Source organism: Trachymyrmex cornetzi, unplaced genomic scaffold (assembly GCF_001594075.2).
Source record: "Trachymyrmex cornetzi isolate Tcor2-1 unplaced genomic scaffold, Tcor1.1 scaffold138, whole genome shotgun sequence".
NCBI lineage: Eukaryota > Metazoa > Arthropoda > Insecta > Hymenoptera > Formicidae > Trachymyrmex > Trachymyrmex cornetzi.
Window position 1 is genome coordinate 574,313 of NW_017295960.1, and position 26,986 is coordinate 601,298.

Below are 26,986 nucleotides of genomic sequence, written 5' to 3' on the forward strand. Positions count from 1 at the left end.
TTTATTGAGATAGCGTGACTGCGATGAGAATTATGATAATGCGCGAATACTCTACTTCCTGTTAAACCCCCAGCTGGTTTATGTTTACTCGCGGAAAGCTCTCGCTGCTTGTCGTTTATATTCGGCGTACGTGTAGTTTTCTTTCTACATATATATTATTTTTCATATATTTCTACTCTTCTTCTATTACTTTATATATATAATATATATGTTATTTATTTCTCGATTAGGTGGCATGATTAATCATCATGTTTCGTCAAGTCATCATACTTCTTTTTATTATATTATATATTATAGAAAATGATTTGAAATAGATGAGAAAAGATGACGAATAGATTAATTTATGGATACGTCTCTATGTAGTTAATAAATCTGTTTTGGAATTTCTATACAGGGTATCCCAAAATTTGTTGACTACAATAGTAAGATAGTTCTCGATAAATTAAATAAAAAAGTTATATATTTATAAATTTCTATTTTAAGCTGTGTAATTCTTGAAGTAATAAGAGTTGAAATATGACCAATTAACATACAAACTATATTTAGATAGCCACATATCCATGAGTCGCGCGTGCGGTAGTATTAGTAAACATTGTGACTTGAACTTTTTGTACAATTGACGTCACTTCTACCTTTATTTTATTCATATAATGACCATTTCAAAAGTTTCATTAAATTTAAATTTTTTATTATATTCAATTTATTAATCGTTTTCTACATAACTATACTGTTAGAAATACTTCCTTTACATGTAAATGAAGCTCGTGGTTATGAACGAAATTAAAAGTAACGAATGATTTAACTGAAATCTAAATTACAGTAGTTACTTAAATGTAATGAACGTGTGCATTAAATTTCACAAAATTTTATGAAAAATACATTAAATTTCATAAAATTTCATGTACATGTACGTAAAAATACCTTTTAATTGTATAATAAATACATTAAATTTAGTGTAATGTCATGAAATTAAATTCAAATTGTGTAACTTAAAAGTACATTAAATTTCATGAAATTTTTAACAGCGTAAATTAAATGTTAATGAAATTCGAGAACATTTCTAACAGTGAGCTATGGATTTTATTGTAATTCTCGACTCTCTTTGGGATCTGAGTCACTCGGCCTTGTAATCAGCGTGAGCGATATTCTCATTATTTCCCAATTTGGAGCGTAAGAAACAACTCTTATAATTTTGTTCACTGAGGCTCGGAAGGAAATCGAAACGTTTGAATCATGTAAGAATACATTAAGTTATCATTTTGCGCTTCGATTACCGCTCGATTCTCATTCGTTTAATACATTTTCCTTTATTAATGAGCACTGACGAGGACGCTCTTCAGCGTTCACTAATACTTACAGATAACCTTACAGAAAAACTATTGTTTAAAATAAAAATTTACAAATAATTTTTTTTACTTAATTTTCCGAAAATTAAAATACTAAGAGCCTGTTGTTCCGGTTTCTTCAAATAAATTATGTGATAATTTACCTATTGGATAAACAAAAAAGTAAGAGCATAAGAGAGTAAGAGGGTAAGACAGTGAGCTGAAGTTTACCGAAAGTTGGAACAACCCAGCCTAAGTGGATTAAAATTAAAGTAAAATACCTTTTTAGTAAAATTAAAATTAAAATACCAAGTAAAATTAAAATACTATCTGACTATAGTATTTTGAGTTGTGTATTTTGGGACACCTTGTATAATGGCTGAAGAACAGACTCTTCCTTTCTCCCGAACAAAATTCTAAAACTCCTGGTGCAGTTCAAGGAGAGTTCCGACGATTAAACACATAGAATTACATGGATTTCGTTGTTCTTGTTTCAGAATCGGAAGTGACAGGATGTCAAGGCTATTACGCAGTAGATCGGGAACGGAATCGCCTCGTTCGTTAGACAACATGCGCAATCGTCAAGTTTCTAGTCCTATGAGAACGTCGGGAAGTGTAAGTCATGATTGTACGCTCAAACTTGATTTGTCTAAAGGGAATATTTTGCTGATATCGCATATCTTACTGACTATAGGTATCATCCTCGTGCGTCGATTCCGGTGACGAGGCCAGCCTCAGGATAGACCGCGGCACGTATCAGTACATGTTCCAGGACATCGTCTCCATAAAGACGATGCTCCTGAAGCTCAAACGAGTTCTTCAGGAGGTACGACAGAAGCATAACACACGCTTGCATTTTACCTCGCCAAAAATTGTGCACGTCACATGTCACATCGCTTTTTGCGATCGTTCCCGTAAATATGTTTCACGCGTTTTAAGTGCGGTGCCGAAGCGACTTGAGTTTTAGCTCGAGGCCCGCCTTCGGTTTCCACCGTACACACGTTGTCAACCACAAGCATTTTATTCCGTTATCCATGTACACGGTTGCGTTTATGTTTTTACCTATTTTTATTAACACGATCTTTTTTATTTTTCATTTTTGTCGTCGTCCTTCCTGATTTTGCGTCTCAAGTCAGGAGAGAACGATTTGACGAGGGTACGTTGTATTGATTTTCTTTGCACATTTATTAATTTACGTCACCTTATTTATATGCATGTTTGTGTATTTATTTAATTACAATATATCACGTATAATATAAATTTTTTATAATATATTATATACTTTTACTTACACGGAACCGAGTAAAAATTATACGTTTGAAAGTTGCAATTATACAAAAGAAAGCAGTATATGAAATTGTAATTAGAAGAAGATATGTGAAAGTTATAATTGCAAGAAGTAGACTTACTCGAATTCTACTATTTTACTCGGTTCCGGTAGTAAATTATGAAAATTATCGCCAACGCTAAAAATAAATTTACCGTGTACTAATATCTGATATTGATTTTTAGACAGAAACTCTCAACCCATTCGATAATCCGAAGGTGAGTAGTTATACCTTCTATAAAAAAAGTGCTCAGAAAATAGATCTAAAAATAACTTAGACTTTCTTTTTTAATCCTGCTTAATTGAGGTTGACGTTAAGTTAAATTAGAAATGACGTTGTCGGTATTATCGCAGAATGGCCTCTTCTGTAACCTGAACGAGGGTGGAAGTAACATGACTGACGTGAGCACTTCACCGGGAAGTGGTGGTAGTAGTATTGCGGACGAACTGGCGGATCTGAGAAGGCAGGTGGTGTTCCTTCAGGGTCAGGTGGAGGACCGAGATCGCACGATACAAGTGCGGGATCGTACCATCGAGCTACTTGAGGTAAATAACGAGGTAAATCCCACTCGCGATTAATTGTACCGCTCTGTACCGCGAAAAGCTCGTCCCAATGGAGGTCCAATCGGTAATCATCCTCAGAGCGCTCTTTATTATTAATCGAAGCGAATCGCATAGAAGTGATAATCGAATATTAACCTTCGCAGCTCCAGATGTCGAAGCTTCAAGAACCTAAGAATGGCGATACTCAAAGCTGTACTTTGTCTACACGCAATATCAACATCTCCTCTGGAGATACTTGTAACGCCGCTACTCAAACAGAGAAGGTATCGCTTCATCGAATCTTTCAATCCCTTTATCGTACTTCACACCGTTTTATCTTTGTATTGTTACGATCACAATAATCGCTTTTGCTTTGTGATTGCATTTCGTGATTCGTTACTATTAATGTTATCTTATCGTCGTCCCCTCGATTAAAAGGAAATTGTTTGATTGCGGCTTTAGACACGTCCAGTATCGGCGGGACCCTCGCTCCTACAGTCACTCCCACAGGATGGTGTCATGGGGCCTCTCGTTAGGTGAGAATTTATCCTTTATTAATAATTATTGTTACACGTTTAAGTTCTAATATTCATATACTCTTCATTAAACATATATTAGTTTTGTAAACAATTAATACCAATGATCGTTGAAAATTACATTTACGTGAATTATTCTTGTATCACTAACACAATCGCGTTTTCACTATCTTCTCTCATGTGTATCTTAAATAATAATGTTCTTTTTGCTGCTCTGGTCCCGCCCTTTGCTCGGGTGATTCCACGTGACGCAGCTTCAGGATCGGGAAGGTAGAGTGCGTCAGTCTGTGTGACTTGTTATTGGGATATGTACTCCTATCTGCATTTAACGCCCTGATATTCATGCATCTCTTTTATTTTCGTGCCACTTGTTTGACAATCCGTTATTAATAATTGCGTTCACATTTTGCATGAATCGAATAATTTGACTTCTCATTTGCTTCGCAATTTCCGATTGATTGATCAAGGCAAATTCTGTCAGAGTAAAATGATTGAATTTATTATAAACTGCTACATTTTGTTATAACAGCTTAACAAAAACATGATTATTTTATAAAATATAATAGCTTTATATATAAATTGTTATATTCTTATATTATATTTTATAGCAGTAACAACTATTCAAACGCCATAAAATTGTAACTTTTTGTTTTACTTTATCATTTTTCATGTTCAGCTTCATGTCATGTCTTCGATCAATATTTTTTTTCTTTGCGGAAGAAAATAATCAAGTGACTGCATTTTTATTGAAAGCCTAATGATCGAATAAATTCTAATCTTTGTAATTTAGAAAATATCTTTAACGATTTTTGAATGTAGAAAGATTCGAATGTAGATTATTGTACCGTTTACATTTGTAAAACTAACGTTTCTGGCATGTTGTAATAACATAGTCCGTTTTCGTTTTAATGTTAATGTAATAATTACACCTTGACATTCCCAATTTCTTGCGATAAAATACTGGATTTATAATTCGTAATGTTTCACGCTGCCTTGATTAGCCGTGTGCGGTAAGTTTTGAGTTCTTTTCATTCGATCAACTCAGAATTGTTACTTGAATCGAATTTTTGCGTTCACCATCTCCGCGATCTCTATTTCTCACAATAATAACTTCTCGATTGCAGTTGGAGTGACTCGTTGGACCGTCAGCGACCATCACTGCTCTCCGAGCTTAACTCCGCCGGGAGCCATCGCAAGCCAATCGAACGTTTACCTCATACGCTAAGACTCCGTCAGGAACAGACTCCGACACGTCGCATCAACGTGCATGCGAGAAGACACTCGTCGGAATGCGTGTCCGGCTCGCCCACCAAGCCGAAGAATTGCATAAAATCGCCATGCGATTTGAACGACACAGAACAACGTGACGCTAAGATAGAAGGAAACACTGTCAAGTCTCTCATTCCGACACCTAGAAAACTACGGCTTTAACGACACGCCGGTTATATCGATCTTTTTTGCGTATAGCAACGTTTCTTTTCGTTCCAGACGTCCGCATCCTCGAAGTACAGAAAATCTTTGAAAGGCATATTAATCTCCTTGCAAAATAAACATTTCGTGTGAATGATTTGTTCGTAAGGAGATCAGATATGTCTTTTAAAGGTTTTCTGTACTTCGGAAAGAATTTAATTTGTATATAGTTACTCAATCGCATTTTTGCCAGACGGTCTTCGACTGATTCGGACGTCCAAGTTATAAAATGATCTCGTTTTATCTGCTCGTAATTAGTTCTCTGCGCGACATGATGTTCTACGCGTTAACAATGATGTATGTATCATTTTATATTATGCGTCTTCTGATATAATTCGCCACAATATTTATGTAACGTGGTACAGAGAGTGTCGCGCGAAGCCATCTATTCCTGAGCGGATATTTCGGTGTGTAATTCGCGCCCGCGCGCGTTATGGGTACGGATACACTTTTAATATTAGTAAATTTCATTTCTTCACTTAAACGTAAATTTATCAAGCAAATTTTCTTTCTATAGTTAATTCGCTGTAATCAAACAAAAATTAGACGCAGTTTATCATTGTTAATAATGTCACAAAAAAGCGTTCGTATTGTATTTTATTTGTCGTCGTCGTTCAAAGATATCACAAATACGTTTGAATAATTTTGAGAAAGTTGCACGAATGTAACTTCGGTTTGTGGATATATCTTGTGACAAATAGACACGGATTACGATTATAATTAGTGAAGCCAGGGTATTATGTAAATTCCACAAGTAATTTTAATTTATTGTGTGCTTGGTATGTGCTTGGTGCTAGTAAGTTCGTATTCGATATTATAAGTAAATTCGTATATGATATTTAGATTCTCTTGTCTTTCGTGTAATCACATCGACAGCACGAATAAATCCAATTCGAATCTCCTAATGTTAAAAATTTAGTTTTTGAAATTCAAGATCGTAATGTAGTTCGAGTTATTCTTCCGATCTGTAATCTCACAGATTATATATAATTTTTATAGATTATATATTCTTCTAATAAGCTTGATAATTCAAACGATGTGTATTAAAAAAATATACATGTTTATACAGGGTGTCCCAAAAAGGTCGGGATACCTAAATATCTCGGGAAATATAAGTTTTACAGGAAAGTGTTTCAGACAAAAGTTATATGGTTTAAAAATATCTATTTATTGATCCTATCAGTTTGATCTTGAGTTGCGTAGCCAAGGTCAGGTCAAGGTTACATTGATTTTCTTAAATGAAACACCCTATTTTTGATTCAAGAATCTAATAGCTGATGTCGAGAGCTTTCCAAAACGCTATAATGAAATATTTTTTTATGAAGTACTTTTCAAGTTATAATGCTTCAAAGTTACAGTATCGCCGGCATTAGCATTACCCAAAATATTTAATTTTGGAAACTGGCCAGTCAAGGCGAGAGCAGTCGGTGGTCCGTGAATCTTGACCTTCAGTTAACACACGAACAAAAACATAACGTGTGGTATTACATATCTTGGGTAATGCTAGTGCCGGCGATACTGTAACTTTGAAGCATTATAACTTGAAAAGTACTTCATGAAAAAATATTTTATTGTAGCGTTTTGGAAAGCTCTCGACATCAGCTATTAGATTCTTAAATCAAAAATAGGGTGTTCCATTTAAGAAAATTAATGTAACCTTGACCTGACCTTGGCTACGCAACCCAAGGTCAAACTGATAGGATCAGTAAATAGATATTTTTAAACCATATAACTTTTGTCTGAAACACTTTTCTGTAAAACTTATATTTCCCGAGATATTTAGGTGTCCCGATCTTTTTGTATATAATCCTTTATTTTCTATTAAAAAGATAAATGATGACAATAATTATTACTGCAAAATATAAACACAAGCGCAATTTCGTAAGTGTTTTTTCGTTTGCATTGCATGATATTCTGCAGTATATTGTAGCAAAACATTTCATATAATTGAATAATATCTGGAGATTAACGAATGTCAGGAGAAACTAAATATCATATGATCATTGTATATTTATTTGTTCATACGTTTAATTTATATACTAATTATATTTAAAAATAAGAACGGAAGGAAAATGAGAATGAGAGTGAGAAGAAGAAAGAGAAATATATATATATAAATATATAAAATTTCATTAATTTTTTTAAGAAATATAAAATAAAATGTGGAGAATTAGGGAAATATTAGCTTTTCCGCAGAATTATCTTCGCAAGATGCAGTCAAATATTTATAGAATTATACCGAGTAGTTCAAATCCACTTACTATTAATAACGAATACAAATTCATAGATCTGATATTGGATAAATTAAATGGCAATTTTATTAATATTATCGATGAGCAATCGACATTGATGTTAATCGCCCGCCACGGCTACACCCCGGAAAGCGAGCCTGTGACTAATGCGAATGATTTTAAAAGCCAATTCTGTCGCATCGTATAAAAGTTATGATAAATAAAGAGCATACGTAACATAATGATTACACGTTTATTCTCTACATCCGACGACCGTTATTACTGATATTTTTATTTTCGCAAAAGTCATAATGCAAATCGACTTGCATATCGATAAGCGAACTTCTCTACGAATTCTGTCATTGTTTTAAAGTATACGTGTGTCGCTTTGACGTAGCGATATACACATTCTATACTTTCTCTCATAAATTTGATACGACTAAAACTATATTGTCAAACTGACGAGTATCAACAACGGATGTCGCTCTAATAATAATTCTGTTTATATACATAAGGACAATGTGTACATTCGCAGAGGTACGTGCCGATATTCGATAATATAGTTGACTGAGTCGCGTTGACTGAGTCGCGTGTTGCAGGAGACTAGTTTGTCTTACATTTGGGATGCGATGGGAGACCTAAGCGCTGTGCCGCAGAAGAAGAGTATGCGTATTTTTTCTATAATATACCTTTTTAACACAAAATGTGTTGTAAGTTCGTTCGCCGTCAATCGGAAACAATTCTAACAGTCGTAGATTATCTCCTGGAGCGTTTGGAACGGGGTCATATTTACACATGGGTCGGCACTCTCCTTTTGGCGATCAATCCCAGCGGCGAGATTACCACCGAGGACATTTACGATCTCTCACAAGCTCACGAGTATGACAATATATGCGATGTGAGCTGTAAGGAAGTGTCGCCTCACATATTCGCCGTGGCTGCCCGGGCGCACTACAGGATAGTTCAGGGTCTCGGAAAACCCAGCCAGGTAAATCCAACTGTCTGAAGATTCGAGCTGCAATCTTCTTTGTGCATTGAATTATCTTTTCCTATTTCTTCACACATAATTCAGAGTCGATACGAAATGATTCATATTACCAACAGAGAACCTTACAAAGAAAGAATAATCTTGTTGAAGTATTTAAAAATTTAGTCAGATGCAGATTTGAAAATAATTTTGTTGGACCATAAAAATAATTATGCGAGACACTTAAACGTTGATAACAATTCTGCAAATACTTTTAACATTCTGCAACCAGTTTAAGTGACTACATAATTATTTTGATGGTCCAAACAAAATTATTTTCAGATCTATATTTAGCTCTTTTAGACACTTCAGTAAAACCATTCTTTTCATGTAGTAAAAGTCCAAAACTGATACTGAGGAGTCTCTTGGTCTTTGTACTCGAATGAATCTTATTTCTGAACGAGAATCAACCAGATTGATTTTATTCATTTATTCCGTTTCTCTCTCTCTCCCTGTACATTTGTGAACGACGTTTCTTCGTAAAGGTGATAGTCCTAAATGGAGAAACCGGAACAGGAAAGACCTTCAATGCATGGAAGGCGCTGGAATTCCTGACCAGAAACTCACCCCCTGAAGCCCTCGAGACGCGAGATGTAGTTTGTGGTATCGTGCGGAGGATTTCGGTCGCCTGCCGTTTGATATCGGCCTTCACAACTGCGCCCACTGAAATAAACAAAGTTAGCTCGAGGCATGTGCAACTCGTATGGCTCGAGTACAAAATGGGTAGCATATGCGGAGCAACGATATCCTCCTACCTCCTGGAAAGGGACAGAGTCACGAAGGGCTGCTGTAATTTTCAGATTTTTAATCAGGTGAAGGAGACTTCAGCTAGAGCTGTGCGCATTTTTAAGAAATATAACTGTTAATCGAGCCTTTTGCTAAATTTCGCAAAACTGCACCTTAGATGATGAGCGCGGTAGGAAATGTAATATTCGCGGACTCCAAATTGTCGATGGATACGCGATACTTCATGATGAGCGACTTTCCGAATGAGGATTCTCCGAAAGTACAAGAGTTCTGCGACGATTTCCGTGAGACTACAAGAGCGATGGATATATTAGGGTTTACAGTGAGTCAGAAGAAGGACGTTTTCTTCATTCTCTCTCTGCTCATTCACATGAGTAACATACAGTTTGTGGAGGAGGACGATCGTTGCAAGATCGATACCAATGATCAACGTACGTAATCGATGGCAATTATATTAATTATTTCACGTGATACAAATCGCGATAGAAATCCATACAGTAAACCCATACTTTATACGAGAAACATCCTGGGAACGTCCTTAGAACGTTCAGAAGATACGTATGGAATTCCCAGGGAGCCATGGGAATTCTCCTTTCTTTTAGAGCCTAATTATTTTTTAAAATATTTATAGCAAACTGTTATATATACTTTTAATATTTTTAAAACGCTTTATCACAATTTTGATATTCCAAAAATATTTTTTAAATTTAAGACACTTCTAGATATAAAAAGATTCCATTATATTACTCTTCTTTTATGTTAATATAATTTTAAATCAAACGTTTGATGTGAATTACACATTTTAAATAATATTTCTTTAATGTAATAGTTTAAATAATAAAATTTGATATGCTATCTTATCATTTTGACCTAAAAAAAAGTTTCGCTTGCGGCAAAGCCAGTAAATCTCCTTGACAAATTTCTGGATTTCCGCGAATGTTGGAGGACATAGAAACGTTCTCTGAATGTCTTTAGGACATCTCTTGGAAGTCTGTATTGTATGGGAAACGCTTTTCATTGGTAATAAGCGGTGCGAGGGAAAAGCGAAAGTTCGACAGACATCATGCGATTTTCAGAATCTAGAGAAGCCTTGAAGAACACATGCAGGCTGGCTTGTATCAAAGAAGAGGACATCGCCGAATTGCTCACATCTACTTTAATAAACCCTCAAAACACCCGGCGTCGACACACCGTCTGCCGACGTAATCTCACCACGACAAATGCCTGTCGCTACCGATTGCACAGCATCATCCGCCATTTGTACGATCTTCTTTTCAGCTGGCTGATCAACTTCGTAAACAAAATCTTGTCCGCCCGTTTGTACAGCGAACGATTGGGTATTAAAGATATTTTCTTCCCTTACACTTTATAGAAATCTAATTTGATACTAAAATTACTTATTTTGAGTATTAAGGCCCAGTTTTACAACTGACGGTTAACTCTTAACCAAAGTTCAACTTATTTATTTACTTTTCGATTCTAGAATTGGAAAAAGATGACAAATAAGTTGAACCTCGGTTAAGAGTTAACCGTGAATTGTGAAACTGGGCCTAAAAGGGTTAAAAACTTATTTGGGTAAAATTCTGGGTGTGTCTCTGATCTTTATAAAGGCACTGAACAATGCCTTTAATGCTTAAAATAAGTAATTAATCACTATCTGCCAGTACATATTAAATTTTTATAAGGATTATCCGCTTTAAATTCTATAAGGAGTAACTGTTTTAAATGACAAAAGGCGATACATTATCCTATGAAAATGATTTTGCAAATATCAACCGATATTTTTCGCGTTTCAGGAATATTGGACATCTTCGGATTCGAATGCTTTGATTCAAACGGCATCGAGCAACTTTGCATTAATTTTATCAACGAAAGATTGCAGCAATATTTCGTAGAAAACTATCTGGTGTCCTGCCGGAACGATCTGCAAAAAGAGGGTCTCATCGACGATCAGAAATCGTTCCAAATTGTGCAATTGTACGAAGATCGCATAAGCACGATCGAAAAATATTTGTTTACTGCCATAAACGATGTAAATATCTTACAAATATTTAATAAATGATATCTATTAGTATGGAAGAGTTAGGCCCAGTTCCACAACTCACGGTTAACTCTTAACCGAGGTTCAATTTGTTTCTTATGTCTTTCCAATTCTAGAATTGGAAAGAGACAATGAATAAGTTGAACCTCGGTTAAGAGTTAACCGTGAGTTGTGGAACTGGGCCTAATGATGAACATTTTCGCGTCACAGATGTGTCTATCGACTGTTTCGAACAGCTCGTCCACATTAATACGCCAAGTGAATGCTAAAAACTGTCCTGCAACGAGACGATTTTTAAACGTAAGGAAAGAAAATTTTGTTATACAGCATTACTGTGGTACCGTACAATATTCCGCCTACGATCTGCTTTCCAAGAATACTGATAAGGTAAACCAATCATGATAAATAATAAAAAAAGTTTGTCGTTTTTTTATTACCAAATAAAATTTTTTAATTCCAACTTTTTAAAAGGAGAAAAACTTCTTTCCCATATATAAAAAAAGAGTACATTAGAAAAAGATTAAATGTAAGTTAAATCACAATTAAAATGAATCTACAGTAATAAAAACGAATATTAGAAATACATTTAAACATCCTTTAGCAGAACAGACAAAATATTAAGTCGATGTAGAAAATTTATATTCGTCTGATTACAATCGAAAACAAAATTTTGGTAAAATCGAAAATGCAATATATCCATTAAATTATAATTTAATAATTTAATGGATAATTTTACTTCGATTTTATCGAAATTTTGTTTTCAATTGCACTTGATAAATACAAATCTTCTGTATCAACTTAATACTTTACATGCTAAAGATCTTTAAATGTATCTGTAATGTTTCTCTATCACTGTAGATTAACTTTAATGTAACTTTTAATTTTTATAATTTAACTTTTCATCTTTTTCTATCTCTAAGAATTAGAAAAAAATAAAGAGTAAATTAAGTTGAGATAAAGGTAATTAGTAGAAATTTAAGTACATTCCGATTCCTACCTGAGTGCTCTCAAATTATTTATCCTTGTTTACATTCGATAAACAATAAAGAGGCCTATCCTTTTTAGCTGATAATCGATTATGTATTTTGAAAAAAGGTGAAAATTACAAAGATGAGCAAATTCGATAGGACATTTATAATTTTATTGCTCAACGTCTGGTGAATTTGCTCTCTTTTATAATTTACATCCCATTTTAAGATACACAATCGACCCCCTAAATTTCTTACACATTTCATTTTTTCCTTCCTTTTATCTCCACAGAGAAAAAAAGAGAAAATATGAACCGTGCAAGAAGTTCAGGTAAAAAGAACAGGCTTAGGCTGAGTTGTTCCACCTTTTGGTAAACTTCAGCTCACTATCTTACTCTCTTATGTTCTTAGCTACCTCTACATAATTCGCAAATCGCAATTTTATAAATATTCGTAATACGCAAAATATTAAAAATATATTAAGTTTCTTCAACCTGACTTAAATTAAAATGTCAACGCGCGCGCTGTCGCAATTCAATTCATGGGGTGCGGTTGATTTACATCTGCGTGTATCTTGCAGTGATACATTATTCTGTCAATTCTGCAACTGCGTTTGGAAACGACGTTTTGCGATTTGCGAATTATGTAGAGGTAGCTTTACTCTTTTACTCTTTTGCTTATCCAATAAGTTACCACATAGTTTATCTGAAAACGATACACGAGTAAATCTGAAACGATACACGAGTGGTACTCGAAATAAAATCTGAATATAGTCTAACGTGATAACGCATTTACAGATTCCGGACGAGATAACGATAACATTCAGCGTGAGTACGAACAAATTTCTACATTCGTTAATTACCAAAAATAATCCATCTCAAGTTAATGGGAAAGCGAAGAAGCCTACGATGCTTTCGAAGCTCCGATGTAACGTGGACTTATTAATACAAGAATTAAACAAATGTGACACGCATTACGTTCGCTGCATTAAGCCACAGTATAGTATTCAATAATAGCGCATAATCAAGTTTACTTTTTTATGTAATAAAAAATGCACCCTGCAGGCGACTTAACAGCCAAGAGTGGGATCGAGACAATCTTCGCAAGCAATTGGCTAATACGGGTGTCCTTGATGCGTTACCACTGGCCAGATGTAAATATTCGATTCATTTCATCTACTGGGATTTCTTCAAACGCTACAGTAGAAAACGCACAGGTAAAGATTCTAAAAAAACTTTGAGCCTATTTTATTAATTAATTACTTCTCCGTAGAAACCTGCAATAATTTACGTATAGCTTGCAAAAACATACTGGAGTCGTCCTCCCTGAACGACGATAATTCATCGGTGCATTACGGGAAACGTTTAATCTTTTTAAAAGAATCTATATTTCTGCGATTAGAGGCGGCTAGGAGGCGATACCGCGCCGAATGTGTCTGGAAGATCGAAAATTTTTGGTTGAAATATAGCAAGTATCTCTTTGCATGTATAAAAATTTACATCTTTGTAATTGTTCGTAATTTCAATCATAAAGGTGCAACGAAAACTCGATGTGCCGAGAAAGATTAATGGCCATTGTACAATAAGCCATTAGTCATAAATCAAAAGTTAGAAGTTGAAAATTGACCAATCACAGTCGTCAATTTCCAGCTTTTAACTTCTGATTTATGACTAATGGCTTATTGTAGAATGCGTGTAATGGCTTTTCTACAATAAGTCATTGCCTAAGCTTTTTAAGTCTTAAGAAATTGACGAATAATAGTCGATTATTTTCTTCATTCGAATCTTTCGAACTCTTTGATTAGTTATTTTCTTGCGGCTTAAGACTTGAAGCTTAGGTAATGGTTTATCATAGAAAACGGCCATAAAAGATAAGCAGTGTAAAATTAAAAATAGATAAATGTATATCACTACCCAACGAGAAATGACTCATCGAATTGATGTCGAATCGACAGCAAAATATGCAATATGTAAATTATGTCTACGTCAATTAAATGTTGAATCGACATCTAATTGAGTCATTTCTCACTGGATAAATATCGTTATACATCTGTTAATAATTTCCGATAAAGAAATTCGGAAGACCAATCATTAAGCCTGAGAGTCAATTATACAATGTAACTTTTTTCCTTAAAACAGAAACATGAAAAATGAAAATTTTGTAATGTACACACATACATACATAAAGTTTTTCATGTTTCTACTCTAGAGAAAAAGTTATATGCTCGATACCTGTTCGTGTTGCTTGCACTTTTTGCACTCACAGTCTCTACTTTTTTTATAGGCCTTAGCAGAAAGCTGACTTATAATCTTAAGACAGTGCAGTTTTATGACTTAGTTTTAAAGGCCCCTCGTTTATACATACTTTAAGATATAAGTCATAAGATAATTCTTGTCTCGTTATTAAAGACAAGATTTAAGTTATAAAACACTGTCTTAAAATTATAAGTCAGTTTTCTGCTAAGGCCTTATCTTTAACATGCGAATATATATATCTTGTTTTAAGTGCACAATAGTTTTGGGGATTTCAAGCAATGTGAACGGGTCTATCTCGTACGTCATAGGCTGCGTTCCACTTGACGCTCGCAACGCTCTTGGAATCATATTTCATCTTAGCTATTTATCAAGTGTTAAGATATAATTTCATGCTGGCAGTCAGCGATCATTTTTAGCGTCAAAACAGGCCACGTAATCAAAATTGATGAATATTAAGTCTCAGTTCCAATTTAAGAGTAATTCTAAGAATTAGAAAAGATAAACAAGGACAAATAATGCTTGCGAGAGTTGTGAATGCCAAGAGGAACACAGCCATAGAGATTACAATTAACAGAGAGGAAATGCAAACTAATTTATTCTACGGTCTTTGCGCAGAGAATTATACGCAATATATGGAAGAGAACATAACTGATGGTACTCGGGAAATTGTTAGCACCAATATCCAAAATGAATTAATTGAGGAATCTCAATCGGAACTCAAGACCGTCACGTCTATTTCAGGAATGAATTGCTGTGCAAAACAGCACGAATCGCAAAATATAAAAGAAACTTCAAAAAATACGGAAAATGATACTCAAGCGATCGTTAAAAAAAATTCGCGCGAGCAATCCCAATTCGAGAGATCCCTGTTAGAATACGAACGTATTATACCAGTACAAGATTGTCCACGTCTCATGTCTGGAAACTATTTAAAGATACTAACAACATTAGCAAAAAAAACTGCATATATATTGCATTGGCTGGATGGTGTGAATAAAGCAAATGACACAGAAGAAAATAAACCATCGATATTAGAACTGATACGAGAAGATTACAATAACGATCAATCAGACAGTAGCAATTGCTGCGAGGATATTCCATTACAAAACCATAAACCTTTAGATGATGATAAGTTTCATGTGCAAAATAAACGTGAGGAGAATCATGGATATTATAACAAGGCAAGTAGCATTAATAATATGATATATTGTACTTTACCTGTTTATATTCATGGAAAACTCTTATTTAGAAGGAAGATTTGTATATTATACAATGTGGTACTTTTAAGCTATTTTACAAAAATGGAGTTTTGAGCCGACGACGTCCAGCAAGGGTAAATATAGTATAAATTGGAACTGTGAAGAAAAATTACATAATTAAAAAATGTGCTTTATTATCTTCTTTTAGCTACCAATTAGAGTACATACTCGACTCAGGTGTCTACCCAACTCACATTATTTGGTACATACGGAGTTACCACAGGGTCTACAGGATTGTCTTTAAAAAGAATATTTGTACAAATATAATTCATAATATTTAGGAGAGTCCCCCTGAACTCTCTTTGCGCTAAACACATATATACATACAAATAATTATCTAATTTATATTGAGGTAAACAAAATTCATTTAATTTAAAAGATTTACATACAAACTTTCAAGAACTGTCTTCTTTTGTCTCGACTGACGTGAAGGATAGGAAATAGATTCGCGTTAGAAAATAAGAAAAGATTAACGACATGCTAGTAGAGACTGGCATGTAAAAATTATTAAAAAATAGAAGTTTCATGAAAGAAAATAACGAGAATCTCTTTAAATTTTAATTAATAAAAACGGTCTATATACAGCTATAACTAATTTAATACAAAACGAATAATTATATATGACAATACTCGTTGTACATGTAATACTAAAATGTTCGAATGAAGCTTATACATATCTTCATAGATTATAGAACAATTACAGACAAACATTTTCTAAGTTATAAAAGTTGTAGGGACCTTTCTTTTTATCTTTAATTACAAGTAATCTGCGCGATGCGACTAAAGCAAGAGTGGCTTGAAGGTCGCTTCTTAGAATTTGATAATTAGCTCTTAAACTGACACGTCTTAAGTTATTTTGTGGCACCGGACGGCCACCAGCGAACGCAAATCTGTAATCACGTTTAAATTATATAATAAAAATGTTACGCATTCATGTAACTATTAGCTTCATTAATTTTATGATACACACCTTATTTCTCGTCTCGGCCCTCTCAGGGTGGAATCTGGAAACGCCGTTTGTCGATCCCATAACATTCTGGTGTTAAGCAACGATCTGACTTCCACATACCTTATCTTGCTTTTAACGATGATAGGCAGTGTGCCAATTTTCTTATCTCTCCTTTCTCTTGCATTATCACGATTAGTAGGTATGTAAGGTAATAACGAGTCTCCATAATGCTCAATCAAAGGAGTGAGGTTTAAAGAACCTTGCGATTTCATAAGGGCACAAACAGCTAGCTATAATAATTACAAGAAAATTAATTAAAGAACCACATACCAAGGATTAGAATATAACGTTGATACTAACAGCTATTCGTTCCCAAATAACTGAACCAAACGAAGCGTAATAATATAAAATATTTTGTATGGAAAGTGTGTGCGCGGTGTCATGTTGGAAAAATATAAGAGGCTGAATGCTCGCTAACAATTCCACCGCCATTATCCTTTTTTTATAAAACTCAAAGTTTTCCATCTCACACTTTAAAAGAACATTCTCCAATGTTGGTATATACCTGTCCACAAATATTCGAAGAAGTTAGTTTCTTATGAAATTATTTTACAAAATAAATACAAGATTTGTTTAAAAATTTCATATTACTTGTCGGCAATTGACGGCCAGCGAAGCATCAATTTCAGCACGCATTCTTTGAAAAACACCTCCAAATTTGGATGTATGAAACTTTGACCCAATAGTAATTCCAATAATAATTCTGTTAATTTATCCACCTTTAAATAAGCACAAAGATTTAAGATTCAAACGTTTTGAGTACAAATTTACAAAAGATGTACTATTATTTTGCAATTAATTACCGAAATTAAGTGATAAGGATAAACAGCTTCGCTGTTACTGGCAATGGCAATTATGAGTTGACACGTCCGTGTAGAAACACGTGTATATTGTGCATTATTTGAGATTACCATAGATCTAGCAATGGACATCAATTTATCAATGACTCCCTCGTCGCCTAAATTAACGTTGGTGGCACAATCATTAAGTAAAACCTGGAAATATAAAAAATAATGTTGCATTTATTTCATGATAATAATATTAAAAAGTAATTTATATGTACATGTTTTTGTATACCTGAAAGGTTTTTTGTGAACCATTAAACAAAGTTTTCAATGCACGTTTGGCATAATTATGACGTGCTTCTGTGAGTTTCAAATCACATATCTCAGATTCTAAAAAAAAAAAAAAAATTTTAACACAAATTAAAAAATTGAGAAACTAGCAGTAATTTAAAATTAAAATTATGTTTTATCAAATATAAATTAAGAGACTCATCATAAACATAAATTTTAAAAAAGAACTTGCCTTGCAGAAATGGCACATTAGTTTGCGTCAGGCACAACGGATCGTTCATTTGGTTAACGAGATTAACAATAGATTCGCTAGGCACATACACCTTTGCTTCTGTATGATACTCTGGTAAGGATTCTGGTGCACCAAAAACTGGATCAGCATCGCATAAGCTGGTGATTACTGTATTTACATCCATAGATGTTAGACGTTTTCTCTTACTATGTCTCAGTCTCGTAACACATTTCTGAAAATGAATATTTTATAGGGATGATCAACATTATAAATGTTAAACTATTAATCCTTTAAAATTCTATGTCTATCTGAACACATACACACACACACACTCTCTCTCTCTCTCTCTCTCTCTCTCTCTCTCTCAATATAATACTTTAAGGATAAAATTCTCGATCTTTGGTCATTGAGGAAAATTTAAATTGCAAAGGATTGAATAGGAATTATATATATATATTAAATAGGAATAGAATTAGATTAAAAATAGGAAGTGTATTGCATTTACATGTAAGACTTCTCTTAAACGATAGGAAGCATCTTCAGCTAATCTTTTTAACAGAGGATCTGGCAAGGGATGCATGCCCAGTTCCTCGCCGATAGCAGAGACCCATTCAGTGCTGAGCATAGCGTATCTCCTCGAATTATTATCGCTTGTAATACTACTGGTTCCTGCATCTCGATTATTATTGTTATTGACAAATGAGCTACTGTATCCCACAGCTTGATTCGATAACAGCTCTTTCATTTCTGCTTTTTTGTGTCCACGTCAAGTTCACGACTAGAGTCTGTCAAATTTATTATATGCGAATACCTTGACGAAGCCTTGGTCAACTATAAATATAGGCAAAAACAATGGTTGCAAATTATTTTTAGAGGTTAATATTTAGAATTCGCGAGAGAAGAAAAGTTAAAAGTTCAAAATATTCAACTTGAATGATTGTTGTACGTACATATATATACCTATTGATATATATTAATTTTATAACAATAACGTTCTTCTGAAGTACGAAATAATTATCTTGATAATATTTCCGTTATACTTTTTCGTGTCTAAATAAGATTATTTGAGGTTAGATAACAAAACAAGTGACTATAGGAGTGACATCTTTCTGCGATAATGAAAAAGAAAAAACAAAAAACCTGGAATTCACAATTATTCCAGTAGAGGGCTACTGTTTATCAACATTGCGTTCCAAAACTCATTGGAAAATTCCGTAGTGCGCGATTATTCCGGCAGAGGACCTTCCCTCTTCTCTTTTAACATTGGCTACGTTCAGCAGACTCAGCAGTTTTATGATTCGTCGCGCTGATTGGATCATACTTTTAGATTTAAAGGAATAGTCCTATCACAGCGAAGAATCACAAAACGGTTGCAAAACTGCTGAGTCTGCTGAACGCAGCCATTCATTCCTAAATTCATCACAAAACTCTCAAAAAAAAAGGCGGGAAACTCAGCAACACGTTGCTGGTAGCAAAAGGAATGCAAAAAACAAAATACAGAATTTACAGAGAATGACAGGTTGACGCAGGTTTATTATCATTATATACGTACAATGCTTTATGTTTGCGTATTATTGTATATAATACACAATTCTGTAAGTACGCAATTCTACAATTCATTGAAGATCATTTCTGTGTGAGATGTGTGTATAAAAACGTTATTCTTTCTTTTCAGGAGAAATGATAAAAGCATTTAAAGAGAGAGCAGAGACTTCATATCCCAAAAAATTTTAAGGGAAACACAGGAATGGAACCCCCGCAGGAATTTCCATTTCCCTTCCCAGCATACGAAATCCAGAAACGATTTATGAGAGAGCTTTATGCTTGCTTGGAAGGTGGTAAGCTGGGTCTCTTTGAAAGCCCCACAGGAACTGGAAAGTCCTTGTCTCTCATTTGTGGTGCGCTTAAGTGGTTGGTTGATCACGAGAGATGGAGGAAGGAAGAGTTAACTTCAACGATCGCTGAAATAGACAATAAATTAAAGAGCTGTGAGAAGCTATGTGATAATTGGTTTACTGTGCAGACGGAGCAAATAGAGCTTAATGCTGAGAAACAGCCGTTGCAAGCCAAGCTAAACGCACTTCTCGAGTATGAAGGCCAAAGGGAGAAGCTTAAAAAGATAATTGTTGAATCGAAGAGATCGAAAACAACTGGAAAAATGAGGCAGCAGCTCACCAAAAGAATTCCAGAGTCAGATAAGACAGAGGAAGTGAACCCTAATGTCTGTGATATCGAGAAGGATCTTATCTTGGAAGATGGATTGTCTAACTCGGAAAGTTCTGAGGAAGAAGACACGGATGAACCTTTATTTAAGAATACCAAAATCTTCTTCTGCTCCAGAACACATTCACAGTTGACACAGTTTGTCCATGAATTGAAAAGATCTCCCTATTCTCAAGAGATTTCTGTAGTACCACTCTCGTCGAGGTATCTCTTATTTATTTTTAATATTTCAATATATTATCTAGAGCTCTCTAAAATTTATTAACATTTTATTTCATTCTAGACAAAATTACTGCATCAACAAAAATGTCAAGAGATTGAAGCATATCAATCTGATTAATGAAACCTGCCTTCAGCTGCAAAGAAAAAAGACTACCGTTAAGAAAGAAAAAGATCTAAAGAGATCAAAAACTGCAAGCAGTTGCCCATTTATACCAGGTGATCAGAAACTTTTAATGGCTGAGGTTCTAACAAGTATTCAAGATATTGAGGAGATAACGCAGAAAGGACAGGAAAATAACACTTGTCCATATTATGGTTCAAGAAAGTCTCTGCAAAATGGACAATTAGTATTAGTACCATATAATTCTATTTTTCATAAGAACACCAGAACCAGTTTAGGGATAGACTTAAAAGGGAATATATTAATAATAGATGAAGCCCATAATTTACTGGACGCCATCGAAAGAATGCACAGTTCTGTAATTACTGGGAGAAATTTGCTTCACTGTTACAGTCAGCTGTCGCAATATCAGAAAAGGTATTGCTGCACTTCTTTCGATTGTTATTAAATTATTAGATAAATTTCTGACTGTAATATGATTGTAGATTTGAATCTTTGTTCTCTGCTAAAAGCGTGATGTATCTAGGCCAATTGAGTTTTTGCTTGAAGAAGCTTCTAACTCTCTTTAGAGCAACAACAAAATCTCATCCCAATGACGCGATCGATAAAACAATAGCACCCAAATTATACAAAATAGAAGATTTCGAAGTGTTTACAGAGATTGATACAGTAAACATCTTCAAATTATTAGAATTCATCAAAACTTCAAAACTAATTCATAAATTACAAGGATTTGTTGAACAATACGGCAATAATATTCAAATTAATGAACAGAAGACAAAGAAATCTGGCATAACGGAATTTTTAAATTCGATTAAAAACAATGACGTATCTTCTCAAGAAACTGTTAGCGTTGCAGACACATCTAGCAACAATGAAGAACAGACGAGGAATCCTTTGATGGTAATTTTAAGTTTCTTGGAGTGCTTAAAGAACAGCTGCGCGGATGGCAGAATATGTGTTCTACCTAGCACTACTGTTGGACAAGGGATTATAAAATTTCTATTGTTGAATCCAGCAGCACATTTTCATGACATCGGTAAGCAAGTAATTGTTTGAAACTTAATATACGTTTTCTTATTTTTATCTTTTTTTTTTAATATTTTGAATTTTTTGTTACAAATGTAGTGAAAGATGCCAGGTCTGTGGTACTAGCTGGTGGCACAATGGAACCAATGTCCGAATTCGTAGATCAACTATTTTTAATGGCAGGTGCTACACCAGACAGAATTATGACATTTTCGTGTGACCATGTAATTCCCAAGGAAAATATCATATCCAACGTTGTAACGCGTGGTCCGACTGGAATCGAATTCGAATTTAATTATCATAATCGACAAGATACAAGATTGGTAATAGAATTATTTTTATCTCTTTGATTATTGTATTGTTCAAAGAGATGTATGTATTTAAAAAAAAGGGATGTCAACAAATATTGATGTTTCTTTTAGCTGGATGAATTAGGTAGAGCATTATTAAATTTATGTAACGTTGTACCAGCTGGAATAGTAGTATTCTTTCCATCTTACAACTATGAGGACACAGTATTTAAGCATTTAGATAAATCTGGCGTTATATCCAAAATTTCTACAAAGAAATGTATCTATCGTGAACCTAAATTAGCATCACAGGTATTTTTATTACAAGTTTACTAAAAAATAATATTACTTATTTAATTTAATTATATTAAATTTATTTATTTATACGTTTATTAATAAAAATAGCTAATATTATTTATTTAATTCAAATTAATCAACATTATCTGTTAGGTCAATACAATATTAGATCAATATGCACATTCCATCAAGAATCCACAATCCCCATGTAACGGAGCGTTGTTGTTCAGCGTAGTGGGTAAGTAAATTAAAATTATATCAGTATTATAAGAATCCTATTTTTATTTTTATTTATACTATTTTTTCAGAAATATTGAATCGCGTTTTTTAATTTACATGATATTTTGTAGGTGGTAAATTAAGCGAAGGTTTAAATTTCTCTGACGATTTGGGCCGATGTGTCATAGTTGTTGGCTTGCCATATCCTAACATTAAATCACCAGAATTACAAGAAAAAATGAAGTACTTAAACGAGAATGTACGTATACTCAGATTTCTTTATTGTAGAGCTTAGAGCTTAGATAGTTTAATTTTATAAATTGTAATATCTTCCATTTTTTAATTTTCCAATTTCTGTTTTTGTAGAAATTGGATGCCGGAAATAGTTTTTACGAAAATTCTTGCATGAAAGCAGTGAATCAATGTATTGGCCGATCTGTTCGACACATCAATGATTATTCGACGGTTGTACTGTTAGACAAACGTTATTGTCACAAAGTCAAAGTACTGCCTCAATGGATTCAACGCTCCGTGACGATTAATAATTCATTTGGTTCTGTAGTTGGTAACATTGCAAAATTTTTCGCAGCAAAAAGAATTAAAAAATTTAATCTGTGATAATAAATCGATAGATTAATTAGAGAAGTATTACAAAACTATAAATTGTCGTTAATAATATCTGTAATAATTTTTCTAATATTAAATCGACTATGTGATAAATTCATAATAATGTTTTACTTAATGATATATTTGTGTTTTTAGTTGACACTTCATAATTATAATATGACCGAATTATTTTTTATATCAATGCAAGTTCGATGTTTTTCTAATTTAAAAACGCGTCACATGTAATTGGCCAATTGGATGCCAAATTTGTAAATTAAATCATGACAATAAACTTCTCCGGGTCGTAGAATAGAACAGGGAAAATGCGACTGAAAGAAAATTAACTTGTAATGAATGTAATAAAAAACATAATCCTGCAATATCTTAGTCGCTTTACTACTTACATAATTAATAGCATTTGGATAGTTTTGCGGTTGAATACTGAAAGCACAGTGCTTCACGTAGCGAGCACCTTGCTTTCCTGAAATAAATTCCTGCGATTCGCCTTTAGGTACCACATCTTGTTCCGTCTCATCAGTCGCTTTTTCTTCCTCGTATTCCTCTTCATGATTCGGGCTATCATATGCACCAGCAGGATTACTTCCAGTCTACGATAACGATATATTTTTTGTATTTTGTTCAAAGTGGATTATTATGTATCTCGATTATCATCGCATTTACAGTACCTCAGAAGTACTACATAGACGACCACCTGTGTAGAACTGTACGCCAGGCTGATTCGAATAAATCTCCAGAACGCTGCATATGTATATTTATAATTCCAGAATATTACTACAATGAACCTGTGCTATGAATAATTGTGAGCCTTACCGACCACTTTTCGGATGGACCGCTTGAGCGACGTACGCGTTACCCCCGTGCCAATTCGGTGTGACGCAGAAGTTATGATCGTACCCTTCTCCCGGAGGAACCTGCAGCTTACGCAAATTCACAATATCTTTTTACACAATTATTAGATAATGGTTCATCTACTATAATTTGCATAAACTTCAATTTGATGCCTTCTCGATACAGCTTTCCAGAAATTTCGGTACACGCAAATCCATGATGGTTCCTCCGACCCCCCGGATGCTGCCGGTTGGTATTGGATCCGTATAATCTGCGAAGGTCCAGCGGTCGCAGTTCAACGAGATCTTGTGCTTCATCAATTCCTTTTTACCAGCGTCCTATAAGTACATCTAATTAAGTAAACTTGCCACACAATTTCTCACTGAAACTAGAACCATGCCTTTTTTTTGTATAGAAATAAAAAAAAGAAAATAGTATTTATTAAATCATTGTTCTTTGCATTTTTAAGATGATTCCACCTTCAGCTGTACTAACATTGCACAGGATGTATAGTTAATTACATGTCCAGCGAGATTGAACAAAGAACCGTGCGAGATGTTCACTATAGTGGAGTTTGTCGTTGTTGCCCGGATACCTATTTCCAGCATATTGTCAGGCATCAATCTGAATCTCACTGTACTCAATACCGCACCGGGATATCCCTCTTCACCATCTTTACTTAGATAAGTCATGACGACTGAGCATCCATCAATATGCGATTCCCACAACTGCCGACCAAAGCCTTTTGTCTGAAATAAACGAAAATGTCTGGTATAAGATATTTAATATGAATTTATTAATTCTTGAATGAACTGATAATATAACAGACTTACACCTCCATGCAGATGATGCTTGCCGAGATCGTTTTTCGTTAGCTCATAAGTTTTGCCTTTAATGACAATACTGCTGTCTCTTATGCGATTCGCGCATCTGCCCAGGATGCATCCTATAAACGGATTAATCTTGGGATTTGTATAGCCTGAAAAAAATACGAATCGTTTCCATTAATTATTTATAAAGTTAATTGAGAGCGACAAGATTTTAAATAAACATGATGGACAAATATGTAATTACGTCAAGAGTTCGTACTCTTCAAATCATCGAAACCAAGCACAACATCCGCAACATATCCAAACTTATCAGGGTACTTTAAAGAAACGATTGTCGCACCCCAGGAAATGACGGTGATCTCTAAGCGATTCTTATTAATCATTGTGTACGATTTTACTGGCATCAACCGGAGTCCTTTATTTTCAGCATCCTCGTAATAGTCTTTACTGTTATAGCGGCGTATTTTATCCTCCGCAGATTCTATAATTAAAACGGCTTTTACATCTCTATCACCGATAGAAGTCGGGCTGTCTCATGAAATAATAAAGCACCGGCATAAATTTCTCCAAATATTCCTTCCGTGATTATAATATCCTTGCAATTGCAATCGTAAGTAACCATGTTTCACTTCTTAACGTTAGCCAGTTTACTGTCAAGTCATTTGTTGCAAATGTAATGAAAACAAGAAATTTACTATTCAACTTCGTGTCTACATCAAACAATTCGTGACATTAGTTTTTGTGATAAGAATAACAGGTTACAAAATATTATTCTGACGTTTTAAACACTTTTCGTTGTTTTGACATCAGAAAATCGTATTTTTTTACTTTCCCAATGATTATGATCATCTAAAAAAAAAAAATGAAAATTTTATAAGCTCAGTTGTACTGTTAAACCAATCTAAATTTTTTTTAAGAATTATATTTCGTAGGAACGTGGAAGACATTAAATGATCGCTCAAAGAGCTAAAACTTATTGATGCTGTTATTTGAAGTTATTTATTAATAATAATAAAATTATGATGAGAATAAAAGTAAAAATAAGAGTAAGTATAACGTATTATTTATAGTTCATAAAATGTTATCGTAATAATAATACAATATGCTAAAATAATAAAATAATAAACCTATTTTATTATTATTCTTATTATCATTTTTATGTATACTCCAGTTATTATTTATAATTTTTATATAATTAATATTTATAGTGTAATGTACAATACTTGGAAAAATACATGAACTTTTAGTGCAGGTCAGACATCATACAAACACTTCTTCTGAATCTCTCTCTTCGTAGTTAGGAATAAAGACAACACATTAAAAAAATCGAAGACAGAATATGTTATTACGATATATTTTCCGCTTTTAAACAATCGAGTTCTCGGGGATCCGTGAAATCAATATTTATTCGTTTATTATCTCCCTGCTCGTAGATAAAAATCGATCTTGTAAGGATCTCCTGCTTGGCAATCTACGCTCGTCGCCTAGGAAATCGGTAAAAGAAAAAGATTAGATTCCCGGATCGAAAGTGAATATTCCCGGACTTTAAAAATCGCCGCAGTAAAAGTTATATTACATTTTGAAGAATTTTCCCGTCGAAAGCTTTGGATTTTTGCGATGTTTCTCATTTACTTTAAGGCGCGCACCGAAGCGATTCATTATTCTCACTTAAATACACGTGGAACACATTGCACTTAGCTTAACATACTTATAAACTATAGAATTATGCTTAAATAAATTGCCTGTGACCTGATGAGTTGCTGTTACGTCCTACGTTCTTTACAGTTCATGTATTACAAAAAAGAATATTCTGACAGAAAAAAAAAATTTTAACTTCGCGTATTTATGTATATGTATGTACCAAACTGTGATAGCCCCGCGCCGATAAGTCGTTTTTATATTTATGAAATACATTAAACTTTCTACATACGCCAGAAGCGTACAAATAGGAGCTACCACAGCGCAGAATGTGTGTACATCGAATAGACAATTCGTTTATAATTAATCGTCTTGGTCGTGGTCGTTATTGTACAATTTGCTAAATCGCGCAAGCTGCATGCAATCTCGATACAATCTGTTACGTCGTAAAGTATATTTACACTTTTTAAATGCGACATCATAAGAAACAGCAGTTCAGAGAGCAACGGGATTCTCCATCATGTTTCACGAGGCTGATGAGTATTTTTTTTTTGTTTCAGTGCCTTAATGTCCACTCTCGTTAGATCTAACTAAACTAATGAGGACTACATTGTAA

The 26,986-nt window shown here is 34.0% G+C and overlaps 5 protein-coding genes across 13 annotated transcripts in view; 3 read left to right on the top strand and 2 right to left on the bottom strand.

Annotated features, from left to right (window-relative positions):
* The window catches only part of LOC108770982 (uncharacterized), a 38,099-nt gene extending 31,796 nt beyond the window's left edge, over positions 1-6,303 (top strand). For 4 of the 9 annotated variants that reach the window (XM_018522804.1, XM_018522805.1, XM_018522808.1 and 1 more), the window contains 8 exons: positions 1,823-1,940; positions 2,020-2,151; positions 2,458-2,481; positions 2,838-2,870; positions 3,007-3,210; positions 3,360-3,479; positions 3,658-3,731; positions 4,856-6,303. In XM_018522804.1, coding sequence (XP_018378306.1) covers positions 1,823-1,940; positions 2,020-2,151; positions 2,458-2,481; positions 2,838-2,870; positions 3,007-3,210; positions 3,360-3,479; positions 3,658-3,731; positions 4,856-5,162 — 1,012 coding nt within the window. In that variant the 3' untranslated portion in view covers positions 5,163-6,303. Of the gene's footprint in view, positions 1-1,822; positions 1,941-2,019; positions 2,152-2,457; positions 2,482-2,837; positions 2,871-3,006; positions 3,211-3,359; positions 3,480-3,657; positions 3,732-3,985; positions 4,002-4,732; positions 4,742-4,855 lie in introns of all 9 variants that reach the window. The other 5 variants (XM_018522811.1, XM_018522812.1, XM_018522806.1 and 2 more) reach the window with 5 other exon arrangements.
* Positions 6,304-7,830: 1,527 nt separating this feature from the next.
* LOC108770985 (myosin-1) lies at positions 7,831-16,241 on the top strand. The gene is made up of 14 exons (XM_018522814.1): positions 7,831-7,969; positions 8,032-8,095; positions 8,182-8,420; positions 8,945-9,271; positions 9,364-9,637; positions 10,283-10,543; positions 11,003-11,238; positions 11,458-11,634; positions 13,013-13,212; positions 13,280-13,431; positions 13,488-13,682; positions 15,086-15,651; positions 15,720-15,803; positions 15,878-16,241. Exons 1-14 carry the CDS (start codon positions 7,952-7,954, stop codon positions 15,971-15,973), a joined length of 2,889 nt encoding a protein of 962 aa, XP_018378316.1. The 5' UTR covers positions 7,831-7,951; the 3' UTR covers positions 15,974-16,241.
* Positions 16,242-16,325: 84 nt separating this feature from the next.
* Positions 16,326-19,109, bottom strand: LOC108770930 (TAF6-like RNA polymerase II p300/CBP-associated factor-associated factor 65 kDa subunit 6L). Its single transcript, XM_018522695.1, has 9 exons — positions 18,997-19,109; positions 18,552-18,877; positions 18,047-18,278; positions 17,816-17,913; positions 17,542-17,733; positions 17,330-17,457; positions 17,039-17,243; positions 16,700-16,968; positions 16,326-16,619 (listed from the first exon to the last, which is right to left on the bottom strand). Exons 2-9 carry the CDS (start codon positions 18,789-18,791, stop codon positions 16,427-16,429), a joined length of 1,557 nt encoding a protein of 518 aa, XP_018378197.1. The 5' UTR covers positions 18,792-18,877; positions 18,997-19,109; the 3' UTR covers positions 16,326-16,426.
* Positions 19,110-19,542: 433 nt separating this feature from the next.
* On the top strand, positions 19,543-23,313 carry LOC108771043 (probable ATP-dependent DNA helicase DDX11). Its single transcript, XM_018522921.1, has 10 exons — positions 19,543-19,641; positions 19,722-20,473; positions 20,553-21,029; positions 21,098-21,651; positions 21,741-21,964; positions 22,064-22,243; positions 22,382-22,466; positions 22,579-22,706; positions 22,814-23,059; positions 23,253-23,313. The coding sequence occupies exons 2-10, from the start codon at positions 19,794-19,796 to the stop codon at positions 23,280-23,282; spliced, it is 2,604 nt and encodes an 867-aa protein (XP_018378423.1). The 5' UTR covers positions 19,543-19,641; positions 19,722-19,793; the 3' UTR covers positions 23,283-23,313.
* Positions 23,268-25,521, bottom strand: LOC108771044 (aldose 1-epimerase). Its single transcript, XM_018522922.1, has 9 exons — positions 25,285-25,521; positions 24,992-25,213; positions 24,736-24,881; positions 24,424-24,651; positions 24,076-24,240; positions 23,885-23,985; positions 23,740-23,812; positions 23,458-23,661; positions 23,268-23,382 (listed from the first exon to the last, which is right to left on the bottom strand). The coding sequence occupies exons 1-9, from the start codon at positions 25,352-25,354 to the stop codon at positions 23,290-23,292; spliced, it is 1,302 nt and encodes a 433-aa protein (XP_018378424.1). The 5' UTR covers positions 25,355-25,521; the 3' UTR covers positions 23,268-23,289.
* Between the last annotated feature and the right edge of the window lie 1,465 nt (positions 25,522-26,986).

What these genes read in the sequence shown, in the direction of transcription:
- LOC108770985 (XM_018522814.1), top strand. An exon ending in ATTTTCAGATTTTTAATCAG is followed by an intron (nt 9,272 to 9,363) that starts GTGAAGGAGACT and finishes ACTGCACCTTAG; the next exon opens with ATGATGAGCGCGGTAGGAAA. An exon ending in TGTTTACTGCCATAAACGAT is followed by an intron (nt 11,239 to 11,457) that starts GTAAATATCTTA and finishes TTCGCGTCACAG; the next exon opens with ATGTGTCTATCGACTGTTTC.
- LOC108770930 (XM_018522695.1), bottom strand. Translation starts at nt 18,791, where the DNA reads ATGAAAGAGCTGTTATCGAATCAAGCTGTGGGATACAGTAGCTCATTT. An exon ending in GTTTAAGAGAAGTCTTACAT is followed by an intron (nt 18,279 to 18,551) that starts GTAAATGCAATA and finishes ATTCATTTTCAG; the next exon opens with AAATGTGTTACGAGACTGAG. An exon ending in GTTCACAAAAAACCTTTCAG is followed by an intron (nt 17,734 to 17,815) that starts GTATACAAAAAC and finishes TTATATTTCCAG; the next exon opens with GTTTTACTTAATGATTGTGC.
- LOC108771043 (XM_018522921.1), top strand. Translation starts at nt 19,794, where the DNA reads ATGGAACCCCCGCAGGAATTTCCATTTCCCTTCCCAGCATACGAAATC. An exon ending in GTTGTTGTTCAGCGTAGTGG is followed by an intron (nt 22,467 to 22,578) that starts GTAAGTAAATTA and finishes GATATTTTGTAG; the next exon opens with GTGGTAAATTAAGCGAAGGT. An exon ending in AAAGAATTAAAAAATTTAAT is followed by an intron (nt 23,060 to 23,252) that starts CTGTGATAATAA and finishes TATTTTTTATAT; the next exon opens with CAATGCAAGTTCGATGTTTT.
- LOC108771044 (XM_018522922.1), bottom strand. Translation starts at nt 25,354, where the DNA reads ATGGTTACTTACGATTGCAATTGCAAGGATATTATAATCACGGAAGGA. An exon ending in ATTTGGAGAAATTTATGCCG is followed by an intron (nt 25,214 to 25,284) that starts GTGCTTTATTAT and finishes TTTTAATTATAG; the next exon opens with AATCTGCGGAGGATAAAATA. An exon ending in TGGAAAGCTGTATCGAGAAG is followed by an intron (nt 23,986 to 24,075) that starts GCATCAAATTGA and finishes CGTAAGCTGCAG; the next exon opens with GTTCCTCCGGGAGAAGGGTA.